Genomic DNA, 24,913 nt, shown 5'->3' on the forward strand with positions numbered 1-24,913 from the left:
AAGAACGGGCGGGGGGGAGGAGAAGTGCTGAAACCAAAACTTTCTATAGATCTCAGCCTGCAGCAAGGGCAGCACAACTTCAACGGGATTCTACCCTTTGATATTTGAAATTCTGATGTGGACAGGGTTGCCAGATGTGCACTTTTGCCAATTAAAGTTGACTTGCAAGTAGTGTGTTTGGCATTTTAATGATATAGCATATTTTTATTTTATAGTCTAACTCTGGCCATCTCTCTATAAATACTCTTTCTATGCAAACTTCTTTCAGGAGAATTCCCTCTTCGTTGATCAGATTAATTTACTTAAAAACAGTATCCCAAAACCTAAGTCCATTTCATATTGTGAAAATTACTATCCTAGAACACATATTCCTGTAAAGTTGCATATTAGGCCTGGGATTTTCCAAGGCTCCTAAGGGATTTAGATGTCCAAATCCCAATTAAATCTGTGCACTGTGAGATTTTTTTATCACATTACTGCCAGCGGAGGGGGAAAAAAAGGATTGACTCCAGAAACCATCCCTTAATTTCATAAAGCATCCACACATATGCATCATATAAGGCCTTGAGAGGATTAGAGATCAGTACGACTTATAGGAAGTGATGAGTCTTTTTTCAGTCTTTGCTTATTCTGCCATGTGCGTCATAATAATCTTTTGGCATTATCAGATCTAAGCTTTATAGGGAGTGAGCCGAGATCCGACTCTAGTTGAATTACTCTTGATTTAGACTGGTATCAGTGAGTTCAGAATCAAACCCAACATTTCTCTTCCACTTCTTATTTCACATAACATACTTACAGGCCCATGCTGCAGATATTTTCTTATTACACTACATTCATGTTGCTTAGAGGTGACTTGCATTACAGATATTGTCAGAGTTATGATATCTGCTGTTAACATGTAGCTAGTTGCCCTTACATATCTAAATCCAAAATGCCCCTCCAAAGAAAAGGTTGCAATCAGGACCTGCCCGATCTGTCATTGGACCCTGCCACTTCCTCAGGTTAATCTTCTTGGACTTCTCAATAACTGCACCCAGTCTTTCATGTGAGTCAAATAACACTCTTTTGTGGGCTCTGGTTTATTATAAGAACCTCACAGTTCAAATCTCAACTGAAATCAAAACAAGTATTTCCCCCAGTTCCCATGTTCTTCAGCCTCTTGCTGGGCTCAACATTTTTTTCCAAAATGCAGGTTCTGCTGCCTGGCATTTCCTCAAGTGTCTCCCTTTTTAGTCTGTTGCTCCTTTAAGGCGTCTGCTCCTTCCCCTCTGCAGGTAGCTCTAGCTCCTTCCCCTCTGCAGGTAGCTCTAGCCAGGCCTGTCCCTCTGGCTAGTATGGAGAGTTTCCTCCCCCAGTCCTCTTTGAACCTGGGTCCCCTCTAGATCTCTCTCCTTTTTCTCACTGATACAGAAGGCTCCTGCTTATAGGAAGTCCAGCCCCCACCCTGGCTACTTTCAGATAATCCTTGACACCCCATCCAACCACTGGCCCAAGCCCATATCCGTCACCTGGGGATGGATAACTAGGCACCGGTGGGGCTCAGCCCAACTACCTAAAAGGGCCAGCCCACCCTGTGACAGTGGATTATAGATGATATTTCCAATCTTGTATTTGCTGTTCTCATCCTTCTGCTGAAATAGGTCTTTTTTGATTCCTGAATAAACTTCCTTCATTCTGCTTCCTACAAACTGAAAACACTGGGCCAACTGAGCTTATGCATGTGTGTGTATCCTCTCAATAAAAACAACACAAAAGAGATCTAACAAGTTTGCATGTAATGGATGTGACATCTGAAGCTTGTCAAGCCATGAGCTGTCAAATCCTCATTTTTATCTATAGAAAGATTGCAGTGACCCTCTCTGGATATCTCTTCTATTTTTCAATATCAACATCTTTACTTCAAACATGACACCAGTTTGCCAGCTATGCAGATGCAAAGCTTCCAGATGGGGAAGCAATTTTGTCTGTTTTTTCCTTTTGTTTTCTTATTGTTTCTGGGATGGCGTATAGAGCTACCAGAAAACTGTTTGGAGCATGTGACACAAAGGCAGATTGGGTTTTTATGGTCACAGCTGCTCCTTGCGGGGCACTCCTGAAATCATCTTTGTGTGTCTGAGGAAAGGGAATCATTAGTGGCTATGGGGAGAACTTTTTAAAGGAAGCGAGGGAGCAGTGACAGGTATCATGAGCCCAAAGGAGACTAGAATTGGCTGCTTCTTTTGAGACCAAGCTCACCGAGGTGGGGATTTTTACAGCAGGAAATCTTGAGTCCTGCACAATCTTTTTGGTCTTTTATCTAGTGGGAGGACTCATCCGAGGGGAAACTTAATTTTCTGCAGAAACTTTACAGTCAAACAAAAGAGAAGGAAAAAGTAGCCGAGTGGCGTTATGTACAAGCAAACAGGCCGGACTGAACCTTTTCAAACCATATTGTGTGTTTGTATAATATATGTTCACTGCCACCTTCTGAAATGTTTTCTGGAATAGTAGCTAGAACAGAAAGTTCTGAAAAAGTGACTCTTGTGCTGGAAATTGAAGTTAACACCATGTCTACTAAAATTAATGACATATATAAGTATGTAACGAAAGGTAAGCAGAAAACAAGGAAAACAGCCAATTAGTGATAGAACAATTTGACTAATAGAACAAATAACAGAGCAGCTTGAAAACTGGATCCAATCAAGGAAAGTTAGCATATTAGGCATAGCTGCTGGGAATCAGCCAATAGACAGTGCCTTTTGGTGACCTTTACAATAACTTTACTGGCTGTATTTTCCTACTCATCTGTAATGTGTGGTTTGACTCTGAGGATGGACCCTATTATGCCACGCTTATTCATGCTGAGTTAAGCTTTATTTCAATTAGACTCTTTGCAGAGTAAGGCATTACTCAGCATTACTTAATCAGGATCTAGCCCAAGAGCTGACAACACATTCAGGAATAAGGTGCTTTGAAAGTCTCTGTTACCTTAAAGTGGCATATTTTCCAGTGAGAATAAGCACAAGTCCCCTAATTTTTTCTTTTAACTTTAATTAAGAACAAGAACAAATGAATATAAAATGGCCATCAACAAGTTTAGGCTTGAAATTAGATGAAGATTTCTAACCATCAGAGGAGCGAAGTTCTGAAAAAGTCTTCCAAGAGGAGCGGGGGGGGGGGGGAACAAACCTAATTTGTTTCAAGGTGGAGCTTGAAAAGTTTATGGAAGGGATGATATGACAAAGTTGCCTACCAAGGCATATTGCCCATCCATACCTGCTATTAGCAAATATCTCGAAAAGCAGGTGATGAGACACTAGATGGGGAGGGCTCTGAGTTACTATAGAGAATTATTTCCCAGGTGCCTGGCTGGTAGGTCTTGTCCACATATTCAAGGTCTGACTGATTGCCATATTTCAGGTTAGGAAGGAATGTTCCCCCATGTTCTTCCTCTGCAGCCTGGGGCATGGGTCACTTGCTGATCTGAACTAGAGTAGGTGGATTTTCTGTAACTTGAAATCTTTAAATCAAGACTTGAGGACTTCACTAATCCAGCCAGAGATTAGGGGTCTATTACAGGAGTGATGTGCAGGAGGTCAAACTAGATGATCGTGGTCCTTTCTGGCCTTAAAGTCTTAAAGATCATGCCCTGTTTGCTCTGCCTCCACTTCTACTCTCTTAGAGGCCTTCTCTTCAATAGTAGTCAAAATCATTTTGTATTAATAGAATTATGACAATAATTAGAAGCTCTCAAACTGACCCTGGGTTAATCCTCTTGTAACATATTTCTATCTTGAAAAGTTTTCATCCAGGGCTTTTCTTTGTTTCCTACTGTTAATCTAGTACTTTATTTATCACACCATATTATCTTCTATTTCATGATTTTTTGCTTTAGCCCTTTATCTCTGATGTGGAACCTTGTCAAATGCACTTTGAAAAACCTAAGGGTACAACATCCACTGAATTTCCCTTATCTGTCATGGCAGTGATATATTCAAAGACATCCAGCAGATTAGATAAGCATCACCGCTCTCATACCTGAATCTTTGCTTGCTCTCCTGATAAAAGAGTGCTTTTCCAGAAGTTCTACCGACAAATCCCCTGAAGAGTTTTTCCACAACAAAAGTTACACTAACTGGTCTCAGAAGGAGATGAAAATTATAACTAAATTAAAAAAACTCTATAAATAAACGAAAGTAACTTTTCTAGACATAAAGTTGTCATGAATATAAAGTCCAATATCTCAGGATTTTCCAAAGCTAGAAGCAAGTGCTGGGTATGTCATTAGGAAGTGGAGACTTGCCCATTTCAGTTATATAAAGCTGCCTTTTTAACTCTGGAGGGTCATGAGAAGTCTGGAATTAAACCTGTCACAGATGCAAGACTGAATATTGCCTCACCTAGCCCTTGGGCCACATTAATTTAGGGTGGTTGTGGGGAGGATTTCTCATTTCGGGGGGAGGAGGGGGAGAGTACTTTTCTGGGAGTTTAATTATTTATTATAAATGGTGACTGAATCTACTCAGAAGTCTGGAATGTTAGAAGTAGTTCTGGAGAAGATGGCTGAGTAGGCAGAGTTTAGGTGAAGTGGTCAGAGGGGCTGCTTAAAAACTGTCACCACTACCACTTAGATGTTTCCCATAGGATAATGATGTCCATGTGATAAACAGCATTGATCATGCAATTATCGGTGCTCCATCAGCTCTCTGTCCACTCATCTGTCTTCCCCAGGACTCATTATTTCATCCCACTGAACAGGTTTAAGCAGCCTCTAATTTAATAACCACAAACAATTAAAAACCTTTTAAATACTGGAAAGAATAGATTCCTGGCTTTCCAATGGGACTGCAGCCCTTGCTTTTAGCTCTGACAGCCCATTGGTATCATGATGTTTGTATAGAGAGAAACTATTTTAGAACTCAGGACCAGATCTTCAGCTGGTGTAAATTGGCAAAGCTCTGCTGAAGCCAGTGGAGATATATCAATTTTCCACTAGCTGAGGATCTGGCTGATAAGGTTTTTCTCACCCTCTGAGCCTAGCAGGTTGTAGAGATACAAAAATATAGTCCAGTATTAACAAAGCAAACAAATGAAAAAAAACCTTTTCAATAGCCCTTCTAATTTCTAGTTTTTCAGCAAAGTTTGTGGCATGTTTGCCACTCAGGAGTCAAAAGCACCCCATACATATTCTAACTAAATTTTTACACAACACTAACACATTCTCTTGTTTCTGCATTTTTGTATGGCGTCTGTTTAAGAAATTGCCATATGTATCTAGATATAGTTATAGGTGTGACCAAAGAGAGAGAATGACTAAGGAAGTGGTAAATTGTTGTGTACAAGTATTTCAAGAGGTACCTGCTAAGATGGAGATTTGACAGTTCCTTCAGATGGTATCATATCTGAATCCAATAATTTTACCAGATTCAGTTTTGTATGATTCTAAACATTTTAGTGAATATTAGATATTTAAAGTGGCCACCACCTCCATGTGTCCTAGGGAACCACAATTGCTCCCCATTCTATTTATATTTTTTGTGTTGTACGTCATTTAAAAGACTGATTCTTTTGTTCTGAGATTTTTCTATTACTGAAATAGGCATGTCTCTGAAGACTGGTCACCGACTCCTGCGTGAAGGTTCAGAGGAGGTGACAGGATTGAATACATTGGAGTAAATCAGTGGTTCCCAAACTTGTTCCACCGCTTGTTCAGGGAAAGCCCCTGGCGGGCCGGGCCAGTTTGTTTACCTGCCGGGTTTGCAGGTTCAGCCGATCGCGGCTCCCAGTGGCTGTGGTTCGCTGCTTCAGGCCAATAGGAGCTGCTGGAAGCGGTGCGGGCCAAGGGACGTACTGGCTGCTGCTTCCTGCCACCCCCATTGGCCTGGAGTGGCGAACCGCGGCCACTGGGAGCTGTGATTGGCCGAACCTGCTGACGCAGCAGGTAAACAAACTGGCCCGGCCCACCAGGGGCTTTTCCTACACAAGCAGCGGAACAAGTTTGGGAACCGCTGGACTAAATTCTGGTCTCAGCTGCAGCAATGAAATCACTGGATCTATTCTGGATTCATTACGGTACTTGGCCCTGCCTCAGTGGGCTGGAGTAAATGATCTTTCAAGATCCCTTCCAGCCGTACATTTCTGTGATTATATGATGTAACTAGGACCAGGCGTTGGCCCATACATAGAGTACTGTGTACAGTAAGGGCTTATCTATGCAAACACTTAGTTCTGGGCAAGCTGGGATGTAACTCTATGTGGTGCTAGTCTGCCATGCACTGTTTGTCAGTATGGGCCCTGCTGCAACACATTAACAGTTCCCTAGTGCATTGTGATCTACTCCCATTTCAAAGCAGCATAGATCAAAGCCAGAGCACCTGTGAGTGTGCGGTAGCAGGGCCCACAGTCAGAATCAGGGCATGGCTTGTTAGCATTAGATAGATTTACAGCTCAGCTTGCCCCGAACTAAAAGTTCATGAAAACATGCCTAAAGCTACCTTTTTAGTACTCTATTATACTGATAGTACATCACCCTGAATCTAATTTAGACCCTTCAGTTTAATATCACTTGTGTCAAAACATCCTGTAATATTTCACATAGGAATGTTGTTTTAACTTCGCAATCTTTAATAACGTCAATTGTTAACTACCCCATGTTAGCTGTGTATGACACTCAGTACTGTCTACAGAGGAGTTGCTCAGGAACTCCATGTTATGCACTCATGCAAATCTGACAACATTCTTTGGGATATGTTGTACTGCAATCATCCTAGTTTAGAGATAGATTAATCATACTGTCTTTTTTTTTTTTTATTTACTTGCACACAAGCTGTTAGCATTGTGGTTCTGGAACTTTTAGATTGTTCTAGAGCTGGAAGCACTATGCTTTTTTCATTAAAATGGTGTTTTCTACTTCTGTCTCTTGTTCATATGCTGCATAGTGTGCTTCTTCCTTGTGTCAGTGGAACTCCATTTTTATGATTAAGTTGTCACATGTTGATGTGTCACATCTATGATAAAAATGTTTCCGTTTTCTGGGAAAGTTGCTTGGTTTGAGAACTGAATGACATAATTGATTATCTTGCTTCAGTGGTTGAGAAGAGCCCTTGCAGGTGCCTTTCTTGTTACTATTGCTAGAGTTAGATGGCATAAAAGAATCCATTGATTTCTTTCCCTTTGGTTCTTTTGTTGTCATGTGTCTGGGAATCTGAAGTTAATTCTCTGGTAGCCATTTTATCACTTCTCTAAACAGTTCAGATTGTCAAAATATGATTATTCGTAGTCTTGTTGAAAAATAATGTAGAAGCAAGTTTTTTACGTCATGCATCTTGCAGAAATATTCAGTATTATTCTGAGCCTAGGAAACATACTGAGTAGAGCTGGTGAGAAATGTTTTTCCTATCCCATGAAAATTTGAGATTTTGAAAATTTTCCAGTTGTGCATCAGGATGGAACAGAAACTTTCACAGTTTTTTGATGGGGGTGGGAGAAATGAAGAAAGAAAGAGAGACAGACACACACATACACTAAGACTGACTGACATACCCCAGAATAGCCAAGAGTCCAGTGGTTAGGGCACTTACATGGGATATGGAAGATTCAGGTTTAAGTCATGGTCTGAATCCGGTAGAGCAGGGACTCCTCCATCTCAGCTGAGTTCCATAACCACTGGGCTATTGGTTCTTCTTGGGTGGTCTCTCTCTTTCTGTTTTTTGACTCAATAATCCATCCTGAACCTGAGAAACTTTTCTTAACAAAGTTTTGTCAAACTCGATACATTGCTGCAAAAAGTTTAGCTTTAGACGAATTGACATTTTTTTGACAAAAAATTCCCAACGAGATCCAGTACTGAATTGATTTTACTTCAAATTGTCAGATGATGGACAGAGGATTTTTTTTCTGTCCATTTCTCCTCATTGATAATTTGGGATGTTGCATATTCCATGTTTTATTACAGCAAACTGTTTCCTAAGGGATAGTTCTTGTAAGGGAGCCCTCTTTACTTCCAGTCTGTTGGAAGTAGGATTCTTCCCTCAGTCCTGTGCTTGACCAATTTACAGAGACCAGCCTCTGGTTAAAGCTATGCCCACTCTGTCAATCAGAATGAAATTTCTTTTTTTCTGTTGGGTCCAGGGCCGCTGAGGGGGGGTGTGGGCCCTGGGGAAAAACCCCCCCCCCCCCCCCCAGCAAGGGCGGACAGGCTAAACAGGGCCGACAAGGGGAGGGGGGAGCCGGGCCCCCTTCCGGACTGCCGGGCCCTGGTAATTTGTACTGGCTTCACCCCCTCCCCCCCTCATCAGACCTGGTTGGGTCTCTTCGAGTCCATCAATATTTCTTCTACAAACAGGATTTTGGTCCAAAATGGCCATTTTAAAAAAAACAACAACAACAAACTGTTGCCAAAAAAGGTTACTTTTTGGAAATGTTTCATATTGCACAGTACTGTTAACAAAAATGTTACCAAAAATATAATCAAAATTGCTATTGAAACTCTGCATTTCCATATCTCAACATGTTTGGGTTTCTTTTAAGTTTAGCCTTAACTATGAATTTTGGATAATTGCAACATCCGTGTAATGTTTTACTTTAAATTACTGATACCTACTCTTACTTTAACATCATTTTAACATTTTAGTTTTTGTCTGGGAATAATAGTGGTCAAGGGTCAGCTCTAGTATCCAATAGCACAGTAATTGCACATCTCAGATACATATTTGGGGGAGGAAATTTTCCAGACCAGATCAATATGGCAAAATATTCTTAATAATTAAAAAAAAAAAAAATCCAAAGAACAAACCCTCATGCCTCTCACAGTTGCATTTCCATTACTATGAAATTAGCCATGGGCAATGGCATTGTGTAATGACATATGGAATAATCAGTTATGTCATCTGCAAAGATCCTAACAATTGTGAAAGTTTGCCCATCGTTAAGAATTTGAAATGTGCTCTAGAATTCTCTTGAATTTAATAATATAGTAACAAACCGCTAACAGCATAGATCTTTGTGCAGCAGTTACTGGTGTATAAGCAGATACAAAACGACTGGCTGGTTTGCTGAAGTGAGAGGTTAGCAAACCTGCCTCCATGGAACAACCAAACAACTAAACAAAAAAAGATGAGGAACATTTTTTGGCCTCTAGCAGATAAATAGGAGGTCCTTGGACCATCATTTTCTGACGGAGGAAGCGCCAAAAAAAAAAAAAAAGGTGGCAAAATCCAACTGGAAAAGAGGGCATTTGGAACCCAAATCAGGAGCATACACTGCTGCCTGAGAACTAAAAAAGGAAGGCAAACTTGTTGATTTTCTACAGATAATTTTGATAATATAGGAGGTGCTAGTAGCTGCAGTGGCAAGCAAGAGATGGACATGGTACCAGATCTGGGCTTCTCTAAACTCCTTGGGTTTCAATCTTAGAACTCTTGGGGACCAGAGATGTAAATGGTGGAATCTTGGGTTGAACATAAGATGCAAACTGGGGACTACTGTAAGGCATCAGTACTAACCCCATTGCATGGCACTGGGAAATGGAGAATATGAGCACATCAAATTCACCTAAAAATTATGTCACCACTTCAGTTCTAGTGCATAACAAAGAGAGAATTGAAGGGGTTTTGAACAATTTTGCTGTAGGAAGACTCAGTGAAGGCTTCAGAATAATTCTAAATATCTTGAAAACCCTATAATTTTAAAGTTTCAGAAGACTCCCACTCTCCTGATATTGACTAATTTTACATGAAAGGGATGATTATAAAAATTGTACCACTTCACACTTTCTTTTTTTAAAGGTTGTAATGCAATAAATAAGTCATAACATGAAAAGTGTGTGTATTTTTATATATATATATATATATATATATATATATATATATATATATATATATAATTTATACACACATACATTTGTGTGTAATTTGTATGTGTAAAACTGTGTATGTGTATAAAAATATGCATGCAATGCCTGGAATCTCATAACTAGACAAATTTCAGACTAGAAATAAGCTACATATTTTTAACAGTGAGGGTAATTAACCATTGGAACAACTTATCCAGGGATGGGATGAATTCATTGCCATTTGAAGTCTTAACATCAAGATTCTATGTCTTTTTCTAAAAGATCTGCAGTAGCTCTATGAGAAATAAGAGGGTTGATGGAGGAATCACCTCATGACATTCTATGGCCTGTGTTATGGAGGAGGTCAGACTAAATGATCATAATAGTCTTGTGTCTTTTGGCCTTAAAATCTATAAATATGTGAATTGTATATATAAAAAGATATCGATAAGGAGGCACCCTAGCAGCTCCATAGTTAATTTTACATTGGCTCTTACAACTAAAGCAGGGTTTAAATTCATGGGATTTATATGCACATACATTTCATTACCAAAACTGGACCATTTTGAAGAGAAGGTCCAACCCAAATTCTCTCTCAAACTTCCACTGGATTCAGCAATACTACTTATCTTCTAAGCACTTAAAAAAAATCACCCTGTTTTTAAAATTTGTACTTAGGGTCTGTATTTTTGGGGGAACCCCTGTCACTTGTTTTTAATACTCTTACTTCCCATATTAGTGAATCTTCAACAAAATACTCATGCAGCGTACTTTAAAAAAGAAGCCAGCAAACCAAAAGGGTGTAATTCCCTTTACTTGTCATGTCTTCCTTTTCCACCAAGGAAATTGATGGCAAATATGTCTCCACTATATATTTCCAGGCATGGAAAGGATAAGGTGATGTCTGTGAGAACTTGATCCTGGTAGCTCATTGTGGGCTGCAAGAAGCACAGGAAACTTGGGAGCAGTTCAGTGCTTCAAGAGACGTAGACAAGGAAAGATAGGAGAGTCGTACCCTATGGGTACATCTACTCTACCTGCCGGATTGGCGGGTAGTGATCGATCTATCGGGGATCGATTTATCGCGTCTAGTGTAGACAGGATAAAATCGATTCCCGATCACTCGGCAGTTGACTCCGGAACTCCACCGCGGCGAGAGGTGGAAGCAGAGTCGACAGGGGAGCAGCAGCGGTCGACTCGCTGCCATCCTCATGGCCAGGTAAATCGACCTAAGATACGCCGACTTCAGCTACGCTATTTACATAGCTGAAGTTGCATATCTTAGGTCGACACGCCTCCCCCCCCCCCACAGTGTAGACCTAGCCATAGTACTGTGAACTCTACCAGGCATAATGTCTCCCTGCATGCCAAAGTCCAGGATTAGGCAAGGCTACAGGGCCTTCATCCCTCCTTAATCCTTCAGGAATCTTTTTGTAAAATAACATTGACTTTCCAAAGAGGGAAGTTCAGGGGCTCTGGTCCTTTCCTCTTCCTCCAGCCTAGCTTTCCTTGCTGTTCCTCATCTGCTGTGCAGATGGGGATGTTTCTCCAGTTCCCTGGGAATAACTACCATTGGAGGAGCTCCCATTATTTCCCTACTAATCCCCTTCTAAGGGCAGCAGCCAGTGTGAGTTTTTGTTCTCAGTGCAGTCAGTGCTGCTCTGACCTTGCTGATGATATCATTAGCAACTGACAGCAGTGAGGAGAGCTTCTCCCTATGAAAGAGGATGGACCCTTGGGAGCCCCCGAATAGACTAACCTAACTTTCCTCTTCTTAAAGCCAAGGAAGATTGTCTTGTTCCTCTTCACAGCTCTAAACAGGGAGCATCCACCAGAAAGCCTTTCCAGGAGGATTTTCTCTGTAGTTTTTTGGGCCGCCCTTCTTATTTTTTCCTTTTCAAAGCTTTTGCCAGCCTGGGAGCTGGTTGCACTACCTTGTCGGTACAAACATGACAGATTGGATTTCAAATTGTGTTCTACTGTACTTCACTATTTTCCTTCCTTCTTTATGCTGAAACCTTACTGAACAGCCTTTTCTCAACACATGACCTTCCAGTGTGAATATATAGCACTCACTGTGCCCAATATAGCTGCCCAGGCATTTCTTTTTGTGGACCTCTTTGTGGAAGTGACGTAGCTCTGCACTTTGTAGAAGGGAGCGACATGTGTTGCAGGCTAACTTTCCTAATATCGCAACTCCCATTTATGAAATGTAAAAATCTATTGGGCCCAATTCTGCTCTGGCTATTTTGTTCTGCAAAGTAACCCCAAAGCTGGCTTATCTGCCTCTGTGAGGATTCCACTTGTATATGCAGGGTACCTGGGTGGCACAGATTTGGCATATGTCCCTAAGCCACAACACCCCCTACTACCAGTGGCGGCTCCAGGCACCAGCGCTTCAAGCGCGTGCCTGGGGCGGCAAGCCGTGGGGGCGCCCTGCCAGTCCCTATCAGAGCGGCTGTCAGGCTGCCTTTGGAGGCTTGCCTGCGGGAGGTCCACCGGTCTCGTGGATTCGGCGGCGGGTACACCGAAGCCGCGGGACTGGGGACCTCCTGCAGGCAAGCCGCTGAAGGCAGTCTGCCTGCCGTGCTGGGGGCAGCAAAAAAGCTAGAGCTGCCCCTGCCTACTACCTCAGGCATAGGGATGTTCCTGAGGGGAAAGGGTGCAATCTCTAGGTGCTGAAAGACTCTTGGGTCAATGGGCAGATGACCATAAATTAGGACAAACTTGAGGCTTCTGTAAATTGCTCCCTGGACTGGACCAACCGTAGTATTGAGAAGCATTGAAAAATGGCATTTGCTTCCACACCTTTGTAGTGAGTTGTGCAGGCCATCCCAACCTCTGCACTAGCCTGTATTGCATTTATTTACAGAAATGTATTATGAGGGTTTTTTAAAGAAAAAAATAGTACTTTTTTAATCCCTCTGCCTATAAAGCCGTTAAATCCCTCTGCCTTAGTTACTACAAGTCCAGTTGTACAGGGTTCAGAGGGAAAGAAGAATTGCAACTAATTTAAAATTCCTCCAAAGTGGTCTAAAAATGGCTTTTTATTTAAAGAAAAATCAGTTTTGCAGTTTAGTTTCTTGGGACTTTCTAGGACTAGTGGTATGTGCTCTGTGTCCCATTGGAAAACTGGGAATTTTCCTTTTCTAACGGAGATGGGGGGAAGGCTCCCATTTCTAGCCCTGCAGGTTGTGAGACATCAGACCTTATACATGTCATTGAGTAGGACTAAATATTGGACTAGTGTAATTTTGGTGGTAATGAAGGAAGGATACATTTGGCTAGGAGAGAAGGAATGAGACTTCTCTAGCACATTGTTTGTTTAGGTTTTTTAAATGGCAGCTCTTTGTAGCTGTTCAGGGATTTGGAATGTTGGAAGTTGTTCTGGCCGAGATAGATTAGTGGGTAGAATGTAAGTGAGGTGGCCAGAAATCACATGATAAATGTAGCTGACTGTATGGTTTAGCAGTTTATAACACTGCTATCACTCCTATGTATGTGCGCTGAAGAGAGAAAATTCCATGCATCAAGAAGATCAAGGGTTTGATCTTGCAAGGTGCTGAGTACCTTCCATCTCCATATAATTTCAATGAGGGTTGAGGGTGTTTAGACCAGACCACAATGAAGCAGTCTAACCAAGTTAGCGTGCTTCATATTAGCAGCTGTCAAGCTATTCTCCACAGATTTGTCTCCAGACCCAGGTGCAATCTAAATGGTTAGTCAGGGAAGGTTGGTTTGGGTTGTTTTTATCTTTCTGTTGAGAATATGAGTTCCAAAGAAAGGTATTGTGTCCTGCAGTTCCTGTGGATCAACAGTGATGTATCATTAGAGAAATAACACCCCAATACAGGATGCTGTTTCGAAAACTCCTACCTGCAGAGATGCTAAGTTTGACAATGGGTTTTAAAGGTAGAAATTTATGAAAGGGAATATTGCCTCTATTTATTGGGCAATAAATATATCCTGCTACTTATATATCCTGCTACTTCTATATCTTGAATAAAATCAGATAATATAGTAAAAAAAAACCATTATTCAACATATTTGTACACTAAACAGTAAGAATGTTTCCTGGGCTAATGGCATATTGATGCTTAGTACTTTTATTTCATTTTTTGTCTATATTATGTTCTCAAATCTACGTGGTGCATTTTGACGTAGCAGACTGCTAACACATTCCAATCTTTTTAACGTTGCAGTCCACTCATGTTGCCCGAGCCAGCTTCCAGGTTGATGCATTTGGGTCATCATTCATTCTAGATGTAATGCTAAACCAGTAAGTACTGACTGTCTTTTATTCTGTATTTGTAAAGTGCCTAGCACAATGGGATGCCTAATTTGGTTGAGGTCCCCATGTGCTACAGTAATATCAATAATAAATAATATTTGTATGTATCTAGTGGATTTGAAATAGTATTTGTTTTTTCTTGTTTTGTCAAATATCTCTGTATATTTTGGCATATTTTCAAATATTGCTACTTACTAAGAACCTTATTGTAAGATGTTTTGTAAGATATATTATTATTTAGTCAGTAATTCTGCACTTGATAGTGTGCAGGCAAATTGCTGTGCCCCATTAGACAAGGAGCTAATGAAAATTGGTAACTATTTGCTTTTAAACCCTGAACATATTATGTTAGAGGTCCACTAATAACACTTACAGCTAGTTGTCGAAAGCCTAAGGTGAATGGTGCAAGTGATGTTTTTGCAGATAAGTTCCTTATCTTTTGAGAAAAGAGAAGTGTTATAAAACATTAGCATAGTGAATTTCAGACTAAAGAAAGTGATTGAACAATAGCGAACTTATAGATGAAACCTGATACTTAATTCTGATGCAACAGATTTCTTTTGGAAAATTCTCATCTGACAAAATTGAAACATTTCAGGTGAACGTATCAATATGGTAGAAATTTGACAAAAATTATTGATATATTTAAATTTGATAAGGTTGAAGCACTTCGTTTAGACTTTATGTTCTATCATAAGAATAAGGGTTTGCAGAAAGTTTACATTGTTTAAAAGCATTATACAATGCATGAAGATCACACTTCTACAGAAAAGGAGTAGTATATAGTGTGTGTGTATGTGTGTGCATATGTATGTACATATATAGGTGTACAAGTACAGATAACATAACTTCTATAACAGATAGGGAGAAATCTTGGCTCCATTGAAGCCAATGGCAAAATTCCCATTGACTTCAGTAGGCTCAGGATTTCAGCTGTAGTGTCAGCCTGAGGATTGTCTAATAAGAAGAAATCAAATATTAATAGTATTTGGAAAGACAAGCAGAGGATGTTATTTTACTATGAACTTCTTCAGTAGCTTTTTCTATGAAAGTTATGTTTTTATTCTTCATGGAAATATGCTGTACATTTAAATATTTAAACTCCTTAAAATTAAGCTTATTTTAGGGTAGGATCTATTTTTTGCCCCTAAAGAGGTCAGATTGGGCTACCCTTTTTTTCTTAAAGGACATTCAATGACCATTGGAACTGGCCTAATGTGAGTAACGCTGCCACAATCCAGCCCTAAGAGATGAACTGCAATGTTTTTCAAAATCTAAAAATCTGTTCTCTCTCAAACCAGTAATATAATGTAAACTAAATTCTGTCCCCAGTTTTCCCCATGTAGTGATGAAAATGAAAGGTGCTATTTGGCCTGTAATATGACATTTTATGCAAGGTTTCAAAAGGGCTTCAGAAATTGCATTTGCTCATGCACAAATCTTATCAAATAAAAGGAAGGACCAAGGATGCCAGAACAACATGGGAAATGTATTTTTAATGTATGTCCCCAGGAACAGATGTTATATTCAAAATTATATATATTTTGTCTTTACTATAATTAGAATGAGTTCTTGCTTTTATTTCCAAACTTGTATATTACATTTCTATGGCAGCATCAGACCTTTATTTATGAAAAATAAAAACTTTTTTGAGGGGTTTGGGAGAGGAATGTCAATTTTGTGGATGTACAAACAGAAGTGTATGCCAAATTTGTGGATGGAGTTTTGGAAACCAGTTTGGAAACTTGGCCCTTTATAACAATATATTTGAAAATCAGTTAATCACTTGCTTGCCAACACCAACGTTTGAGATTCTGTTTCCTCTGCAAATATTGATATTAGCACTAATACCTAAAACTGTGCTGAAGCAGGCATGTGTTAGTGGCATCATCAGCTCTTGCTGGCGCTTGTATTTTGGGGAGTGTCAAGGAGATGATTTTGTCTCCGCCAAGCCCCCACAAACTTTTGGAGTTACATTAATTTAAATTGGTAAGTGGTAGGAAGAGGGCAATTTTTGAAGCATCTTTCAGTCTCCTCTGTTCCAGAAAACCTGGATCTTATCTGCCTTTGCTCGGATGCCTTGATTTTGGTAGCAGTATAAAAAAACCCGGATATGTCTGTGTGTCACAACCATCATTTGAAAATTGTTTCAGTAGACAATTCTCCAGTTAAGCTAGAGGTCTTAGGGCTACTTCTCCATTGTTACTCAAGGGTTTAGTATGTATTCTGGTGATTTTGGGGTAATAGTCTATTTTCTTCTCTAGTTAATTAACTATACATAATGTGTAGTAGCCAGTAGTAGAAATATGTATTCGCAATTGTGATTCCATTCTATTCCCCAACAGAGATAAGAGGTCATCGAGGAAATAAAATAAAGGAACATAAATTGATTCAATAAAATTCACTAGCTTAACAGTTTGGGCTATTTCTTGCATTTGTTCTCTTCTCCCATTTTTCATCCCCTGCTTTTTCTTTCTGTCTCTCTCCAGATTCATTGTATACATCTTCACATCATTTTCTCATTTCTCATTACTGTTTTCTCTGTTTTTCATTACTATCTTTCCTTTCTCCCTTGTCTGTCTCTTTATTTGAAAATCACCATTCCCTTTTCTCAGTTTTGTCTGTTTATATTTGCCTGCTCATTCATGCCGATACCCTCCCTCCTATTATGTTGTGTCTTCCCCTTGCTCTCATCTGTATTCCATTTTCTCTTCACATTCCAGCATCTTTATCTCTCCCCCTCAATCTTTTGAAGGCTCCCATATTTCTCTGTCTCTCCCTTCCCCCCATGACAGCTCTGTCTCTTCCTCCCCACCCCAAATGTTTACACACTAAATATCCCCTCCCCTTCTGGCTTCTGCATATGATGCTTCCTGGCAACCTCTCCTCTCACAAGTGTTCACCAACGGGTCTAATGCTGCCAAGAATTTGAAGTTTATTTCCCCCCACACACCTTTCTCCTTATCCTCTGCATTGCCTCCTCACCCCTCCCAGAGTGGCTGCCACTGTTGAATCTGGGAGTAAGAGGAAGCAGGGCCTCCTGTTCCTTTGCCTCCCCACCACATCATTTGTCAGCAACTACAGGCCAATCTGGCTCCTCCGCTTAGCTGCCCCCACTCCCCCCCCACCCCGTAGCTGGAGGCCATTTTCATAGCTCAGAAGAAGAACTGGATTCGCTGTGAACAGCTGAGAAGGAGTTTGTGGAATCCTTTCACCACTAGTGAAAAACTCCCCAAAAGTAGAGTTCAGTTTGGGCTCCTTCCCCTCCATCAAAAAATAGAAACTGATGGTCATGGGCTTCAAAAGCCCCAAAGCCCAGCCTTGGTTGGCTCTACTGTGGCTCATGAGTAATCACTGGTTTTTAGAAAAAATTACTCAGTCAGCTGTCAACCATGGAGCTTTCTTTATATTTTGAAGGTGATCTCTGCAACAAAAAGGGCTAGAAACAGACATTTAAAAATACAGACAAAAACAGATGGGCACTGACATGTGAAGGGTTGCTAAAAATTGAGGGCCCTGAATGTGTGTGTGTGTGTCTTGGCCAGTCTTTTAAACAGGAAAGTGAAAGAGGAAATAATTTCGCAATGTTTTGTTATAACATTTTGATTTACTTCAGAATTTAAATCTGTGTGCATATGGTGTTTATTGTGAATCTGCGGCAGTTTTAAAATGCATTTTTGTTCATATGTAATAAATGTGTCTTCCTACATGAAATAAACTCAATGTTATGAATAGAGGGTTTTGGGCTGAAAATCAAAAGTTTGATGTAGGTTCCTGTGCAGTCAGTGTTTTTTCCACTGCATACTTTTTTTTTTTTTAGTTGCAATAATATCTTTACAGTAAGCTTTAATAAAATACTGTGTCTGTTTCAAGTTTGTCTGTTTAACTGGCTAAAGCATTTATGAAGAAGCTTTCAGGCTAAACTAGCTGTATTTTTAAAAGGTTCAGTCCCTCAGGCAAGAGTCAGAAATGCATTAGTGGCATCAGTGTTTTATGATACCGTTGCCTCCTATGCATTCATTCCATGCTCGTCGTCATTATTGTTTTTTTCAGTGTTATCAAATCAAATCTCAGAATTCACTATTAGCTGTGGTATCACAGTGCTGCTCTAGGCTTCCCTACTTCAGAGCACATCTAAATCTGGCGATCAACCCAGAATCATGTGTGAGATGCATAACAATTAAGTATGCTTGTTTTTTGATTCCTTTTCCTTCAAGTTTGTGAAGCTTGGTTGGCATCTAGCGAAATGAGTATTTCTTAATTTATGCCTAATATTTCTGTTAAAATAGTTAATTGACCATTTATACTTTCAAGTTGGTTTGTAATTATATCATTAAGTAAGAAATTGTATAGGAAAATCAACATATTTGAGTCTGAAACATTTCTAGTCTTGTGAAGCAGGATATCATGTGCTATGGGGGGCAGCCATCCCAACCTTGGTTTGCTCCCCACCCTCCCGACTTTTGGGCATCTGCCTAAAGTGTCAGATTTGGCCCAACCCAATCTGCTGTGCTAGGCCTTTTAGAAAAGGGGTGGCAAATTGTCTTGAGTAGCTTCTGGCACTATCCCTGCTCTCTGTGCTGCTGGTCAGGAAGCATCAGCAGTGGTCTGGGTTGGAGCTGAATGTGGAGTGACAAAGCCCTGATCCCTGCCCTAGGTTGGCCATTGGTGAGATGCCTGCTGCCCAAACCCCACCCACCTGCCTCCCCCACTCTGTGATGGGACTGGCCCGCCAACCAACCACAAGCAGCCACAGCCTCAGCAAGGAGGCATAAGTGGGGGTTACTGACACAACTTTGCCGCCCCCCCTTCCAGAATTTTTCTGAAATGACCTGTTGCTGTGAACCACATACATCTGCCTTTATGAGAACTGGACCACAGTGTATCTATCTGTTTATGGGGAGCTAATCTATCACAGAATGGATTAAAAAAAAGCTCATTAACTGGATGGGGAGAGGGCAGCTATAAGATTGTTCTACAGAACAGTAAATAGGATTATATATAGTATGATTAGTGATTGAGAGTTCAAAATGTGGAGGGATTCTCCTAGGGGAAGTGCATGGAAAGCTTAGAAAAGGGGAGTGGAGACACCTCATTCAGTACATTTTCTTTAGCATACATATAACCACAAGGTAAGAATTTTATTTGCCTTTAATACTCGGGGGAAAAAAAACACAAAAAAGGCATAAGTGTTTTTATTAAGCTGGAGAAGGACTAAATGAGGTGGATTGCATGGAGTGAGTGACCTTCACACTCCAGCCCAGCTTAGGCCATATCTACGCTACCTGCTAAATTGGCAATGCTGCGATTGACGCAGTGGTGTCAATTTAGCAGGTCTGGTGAAGACATGCTAGGTCAATGGCAAAGCGGTCTCCCGTCGACTGCTGTACTCCATCTCCCCGACAAGAGTAAGGTAAGTTGGAGGGAGACACAGCTGTAAGTCGACCTAAGTTACGTCGACTTCCGTTACGTAACTGAAGTAGCGTAATTTAGGTCAATTTACAGCTGTAGCGTAGACCAGGCCTTAGAAAAAGCACAAGTGCCTGCTGACTTAAAATGCAATGGTGGAAACTCTCAGCAGTGGGTGTTGTGTGAACATACCAGTCGGCACAAGACTTGGGGTGCAGCTGTCTATTTTAGCCAGTGCCGTCTCCATTAGAGGCTTTAAAAGCCTGCCTCAGAAGCAAGCCATCATTTTATAGGCAGTCTGTATAAATACGAAGGGTTTGTCTTTATATGCTCATGAAAGCTCAAATGCAGAAGAGCGCTGTTTTGAACAAATTGAAAGTTATAGTAGTATGTGCATTATCACTATTATTTACTAGGGTGGGGATTATTTACAGTGAAGGGATATGGCCATGCCTCTTCTTTGGGACATTGTGTGCTCCCAGGGGGGCACCAAGGGACCAGTCCCTGCATTCCCCTGAGCACCCAGACTGCAGTTGTAACAGGCCATTGGGTAGGTTGTGCAAGAGGAATGAGGAGAGAGGATCCTTGCACACTCCCCTCACCTGTGCACTAATGTAGGGCTCTGTTACATCCTGGCCTTAAATCTGGAGTAAGTTACTAAAATCAGTGGAATTGCTGTGTGTAATGGAAAGCAGAATGTTTCCTTGGGCCCTTGTATCAGATTAAGATGGGCCAGCGGCAGGGAGGGCTGATCTGGGACTTGGAAGACTGGGTTCAGTTCCTTGCTACACCACAGATTTGCTGGGTGACCTTGAACAAGTCACTTAGCTTGTTTGTGCCTCAGTTCCCCATCTTGTAAAATGGGGATTATAGCACTTCCCTACCTCAGCAAGGTGGTGTGAAGATGAATACATTTAAGATTGTGAAATGCTCAGATATTACAGTAATGGGGTCTATCTTAAGGGTCACAATTCAGGGTGGTTGCACCTGTATTTCCCCTCAGTGGTTCATCAAGGGCACCTACTCTTGGCTTTCAGCTCCCCAGCTGTTGCCTCTCTTGGGTGGAGACACATGTCCATCTCTCTTCTGACCGTAGTATTCCCAGGCTGGACAGTTCCCTGCCTTCACTGTGTCATTCCCAGCACAGACAGGTTGCCCTAGGACATCCGCTTGCTTTCTCTTCAGAGACAGGTAACAGTGTTATTGCTACAGATATATGCTATTACATGGCTCTCTCTAAGCAAGCCTACTTTATTCTTAAGGTACAAAGCATTGCAGAGAAAACATAAAAAAACAATAAAAGAACCTACATGGATGCTAATAAGCTTACCAGAGCTCATCCTAACTCTCACAGGGGCTCTGGCAGGTGCAGTCTTTTAATACCCTACCCTAGGGCATCCTTGTGGTTACAAGTTCATCAGAGCTTCAGCTCAGAATTGGCACCCAATCTTATAGGGCCTCAGTTTGCCAAGTCCTTGCAATCCTTCTCTAAGGATTGGGGCCCTTCATGGACCAGAGGTTCTGTCTATTTGCTGGATCAGGAAGTAGGCCCCCAGGTCAGCCTAAACTCAGGCTTTTAATCCAAAACTTTAGAGAATCCAGTTTGAACTAGAATATTTGTGTCTCCGCAGGCTGATAACTGAGGAAGTTCATTACCATTCTCCTACTAGAGAGGGTACATACAATTCCGCAATGGCATATGTGTTATTGTGGAATTGTATGTTTAATACAATTCTCCCAGAGATGTTAACTCTACTTCAATAAGTTTTAACTTAACTCAGTAAAGTTTATCTTAATTCCATAAGGTTTGTTCAGTATATTGCAGAATATTGTCCATCTGTCACAATAAGTTCTTAAGGTAGATACGTAGAGAACAAACAGTGCTGTAAAAAGATGAGGATAACTGGAACAAGAAAGATGTTTCAAAACAAGGCTCCAAGTCACCTTGTAGAATGTAGAGTATAAAATGAACGGCATTAGAAATCAATAAAACGTGGTATGTGGAGCGCTGAAGAAGTATATTTTCACCAAATATCTTTTTTCTTTTAATTTATCGCCAAACATACAAAGACATAGCAGCATTCACTAAATAACAATTAAACATTAAAGATTCCAAATGTCTTTTTAACTTCACTTATTATTAATGCTACTTAGAAGGTAAATAGCACTACAGCAACTAAATACCCATCCACACCACCAAACAAATTTTTGTAGTCTGTGATGAGAGAGAGAGAGACAAATATTCCATATTCCAAGTGGGAATATTTCTTATGGGAACATATTTCAACCAAGGTTTTTCAATCCTATGTCAGATCACAAGCTTCATTTAAAAACAAAACAAAACAAAATGAAAGACAATTTAAAAGCCAAAAGCCAGATTTTTTTCCCCATGAGAAGACAAGCTGCTAAAAACCTTCTTGAAATTTGTATTGGCAGCTAGTCACTAATATTATTATAAATGTGTCATGTAAACTGTAAATGAAAAATTTCTAAGAGCGCCCTGAATCAAAAACTTTTGCCACACGTGCAACTCAAATGGATATGGGTGCTGACATATGCAAAGGTATGCCAGTTCTCTACAGGCAAGTCTTTATAGTATATCCCCACTCTTGAGTCTTCACCTACAGCACTGGTGAAGCAGTTAAATGATTTCAGACTGTGTGCTATAGTCCACTCCTGGATGCCTCACACAGGACCACCAGACTGTCTGTTTTGGTGTAAGAACTAGGCCAGACTCTTCTCTCCATTACACTAGTGTAAATCCAAGGAGTGTTGCTGGGCCAGATCCTCCCGTGTGGGTGAGTTGTACTCAGGGCAAGACTTGAGGAGGCATCTGGTGGGGCAGAGTTGGTTTCAAGCCATCTTTGCTGCCCTCCAATCCTGAATCTACTTGGAAGCCAGGCCAGTCCCCTAAAAGCTGCTTTAACCTATGCCTGGCTGCATGTAGCCCCAGTTGTTCTAGCAGCTGGGGCTCAGTGAGTTGAAGATGCATCAAAGTATGCCCCTTTCTCTTGCTCCCTCCCCCAAGTGCCAGCACTACACCACCTGAGAATTCCTATGTGTGGGGGAATCACGAGGGGTCAGATTCTGCAGCATCACAGCTGTTTTGCACTGATAGCGAGGGGTTGAGGATCTGGCCCCACTGTATCTAGTATAGTTACACTTTGGGCCTGATACTCTTTTATAGCAAGGTTCTTTGTGCTAGTCTTACAATGTAAAGTGTGTGTGTACTGTAATTCACACACACTTTAAGGTCCAGTTTAATGCCAGAGTGATGTAAAGAGGCCGTAACGCAAATGAGAATCAAGCCCTTCAAGTGTGATTGGTCTAAACTCTTTTGCTATATTTTTGTAACCATTTGCTTATGATTCCCAATCCAAGCAGTTTTACTAGACACCTGCAGAGTCAAAACCCTACCTGGCTAGTTTGAGTTGTGCTTTCATAATGCCATTTTGTAAAGTAACTCATCCCACCCTCATCTTTAGAGGCAAACTTATACAACACCCACGTAAAAAAACAATCTTACCAAATACTTCCTCCCTCCCATCATTGCTTTAAAGATTAATGTTCACCAGGGTTAATTATTATACACCCCAACATATGTTAGCATGTTTTGGAATTGTGTTGTACTTTTTTTGGATAAACTGGCTTTGAGTGGCTCAATTTTTATTTTTAAAGTTTTTTATCATTAAACATATCCACTGTGCAGAAATATGATTACTGGTGCCAATGCTTCTTCGTATATAGTAAGACCAAATCTGAGGTTTTATTTGTGATCTCATATAGATTCTAAAGCCCAATGGGACCATTGTGCTCCTCTAGTCTGACCTGCTGTATAACACAGACCATATGTCCTCCCTGAATTCCTTCTGGACCAGAGCATATATTTAAAAAAAAACCATCGTCTTGATTTAAAAAGTGCCAGTGATGAAGAATCCACCACAATCCTTGGTAAGCTGTTCCATGGTTAATTACCCTCACTGTTAAAAAGTTGGTGCCTTATTTCTCATTTGAATTTGTCTAGCTTCAACTACCAGCCTTTGGCTCTTGGTATATACTTGTCTGCTAGATTGAAAAGCCCTCTTACCAAATTTCTATTCTCTACTTATAGACTGTGTTCAGTCACCCCTTAACCCTCTCTTTGTTAAATGAAAGAGATTTAAGCTCCTTGTGTCTTTCTCTACAAAGCATGTTTTAATCTTTTAATTATTCTCATGGCTCTTCTATGAGTTTTCTCTGATTTATTAACATCCTTCTTACAGACACCAAAACTGGACACAGAATTCCAGTAGCAGTCACACCAGTGTCAAATAGAGAGGTAATACAACCTTCCTACTCATACTTAATATTCTCCTGTTTATATCTAAGGATCTCAGAAGCCTTTTTGACCACAGCTTTGCACTGGGAGTTCATGTTCAGCTAATTATCCACCATGACCTCAAAGTCCTTTTCACAGTCACTGCTTCTCAAGATAGAATTTCCCATTCTGCAAGTATGGCCTGAATTCTTTGTTCATAGAAGCATGACTTTACTTTTGACCAGATCAAAATGTATATTATTTGTTTGCTCCCATTTACCAAGCAATCCAGATTGCTCTGTATCAAGTGACCTGTCCTCTTCATTATTTACCATGCCAATCTCTATATCATGTGTGATGATTTTATATTTTTTCCAGGTCACCGATAAAAATGTTAAATAGCGTAGGACTAAGAGCTGATCCCTGTGGGATCAGTAGATCAGTAGAAATACACCCACTTAATGATTGTTTTCATTTATAAGTGTATTTTGTGACTTGTGAGACAGCTTTTATCTATTTAATATGTGCCATGTTGATCTTGTACGTATTGTTCAAGTTTCTTAATCAAAATGTCACATGGCACCAACTCAAATGCCGTACAGAGGTCTAAGTACATTATATCAACCCTACTACTTTAATCAACCAAACTTGTCCCATCAAAAGAAGCTGTCAATTTAGTTTGACAAGATCTATTTTCCATAAATCCATGTTGGCTGGTGTTAACTATATTACCCTCCTTTAATTTGTACTATGTAATGTTCCATTTGGTTTCTTCTAGGTTTTAAAAAGGTGAATTGCGCTCAATAACTATATTAATGTAATACAGTGGCCACCACCCGAGCACCCCCTTGTGGCCAAAGGTTGTTCTGTGCATGCTGCCTCTGTTTCCCCCCTCTTCAGTGGGCACCAAAGAGGTACCTCATTCTCCCCTTCTCTCAGGGGGGAGGGCTAGCTCAGTGGTTTGAGCATTGGCCTGCTAAACCCAGGATTATGAGTTCAGTCCTTGAGGGGGCCACTTAGGGATCTGGGGCAAAATCAGTACTTGGTCCTGCTAATGAAGGCAGGGGGCTGGACTCAATGACCTTTCAGGGTCCCTCCCAGT

General features: G+C 40.7%; 1 protein-coding gene across 1 annotated transcript in view; it reads left to right on the top strand.

Annotated features, from left to right (window-relative positions):
- The window catches only part of ADAM22 (ADAM metallopeptidase domain 22), a 197,503-nt gene that overhangs the window by 8,257 nt on the left and 164,333 nt on the right, over positions 1-24,913 (top strand). Inside the window, exon 3 of the mRNA XM_034760385.1 lies at positions 14,017-14,093. Coding sequence (XP_034616276.1) covers positions 14,017-14,093 — 77 coding nt within the window. The remainder of the gene's footprint in view (positions 1-14,016; positions 14,094-24,913) is intronic.

Source organism: Trachemys scripta, chromosome 2 (assembly GCF_013100865.1).
Source record: "Trachemys scripta elegans isolate TJP31775 chromosome 2, CAS_Tse_1.0, whole genome shotgun sequence".
Taxonomy (NCBI): Eukaryota; Metazoa; Chordata; order Testudines; family Emydidae; genus Trachemys; species Trachemys scripta.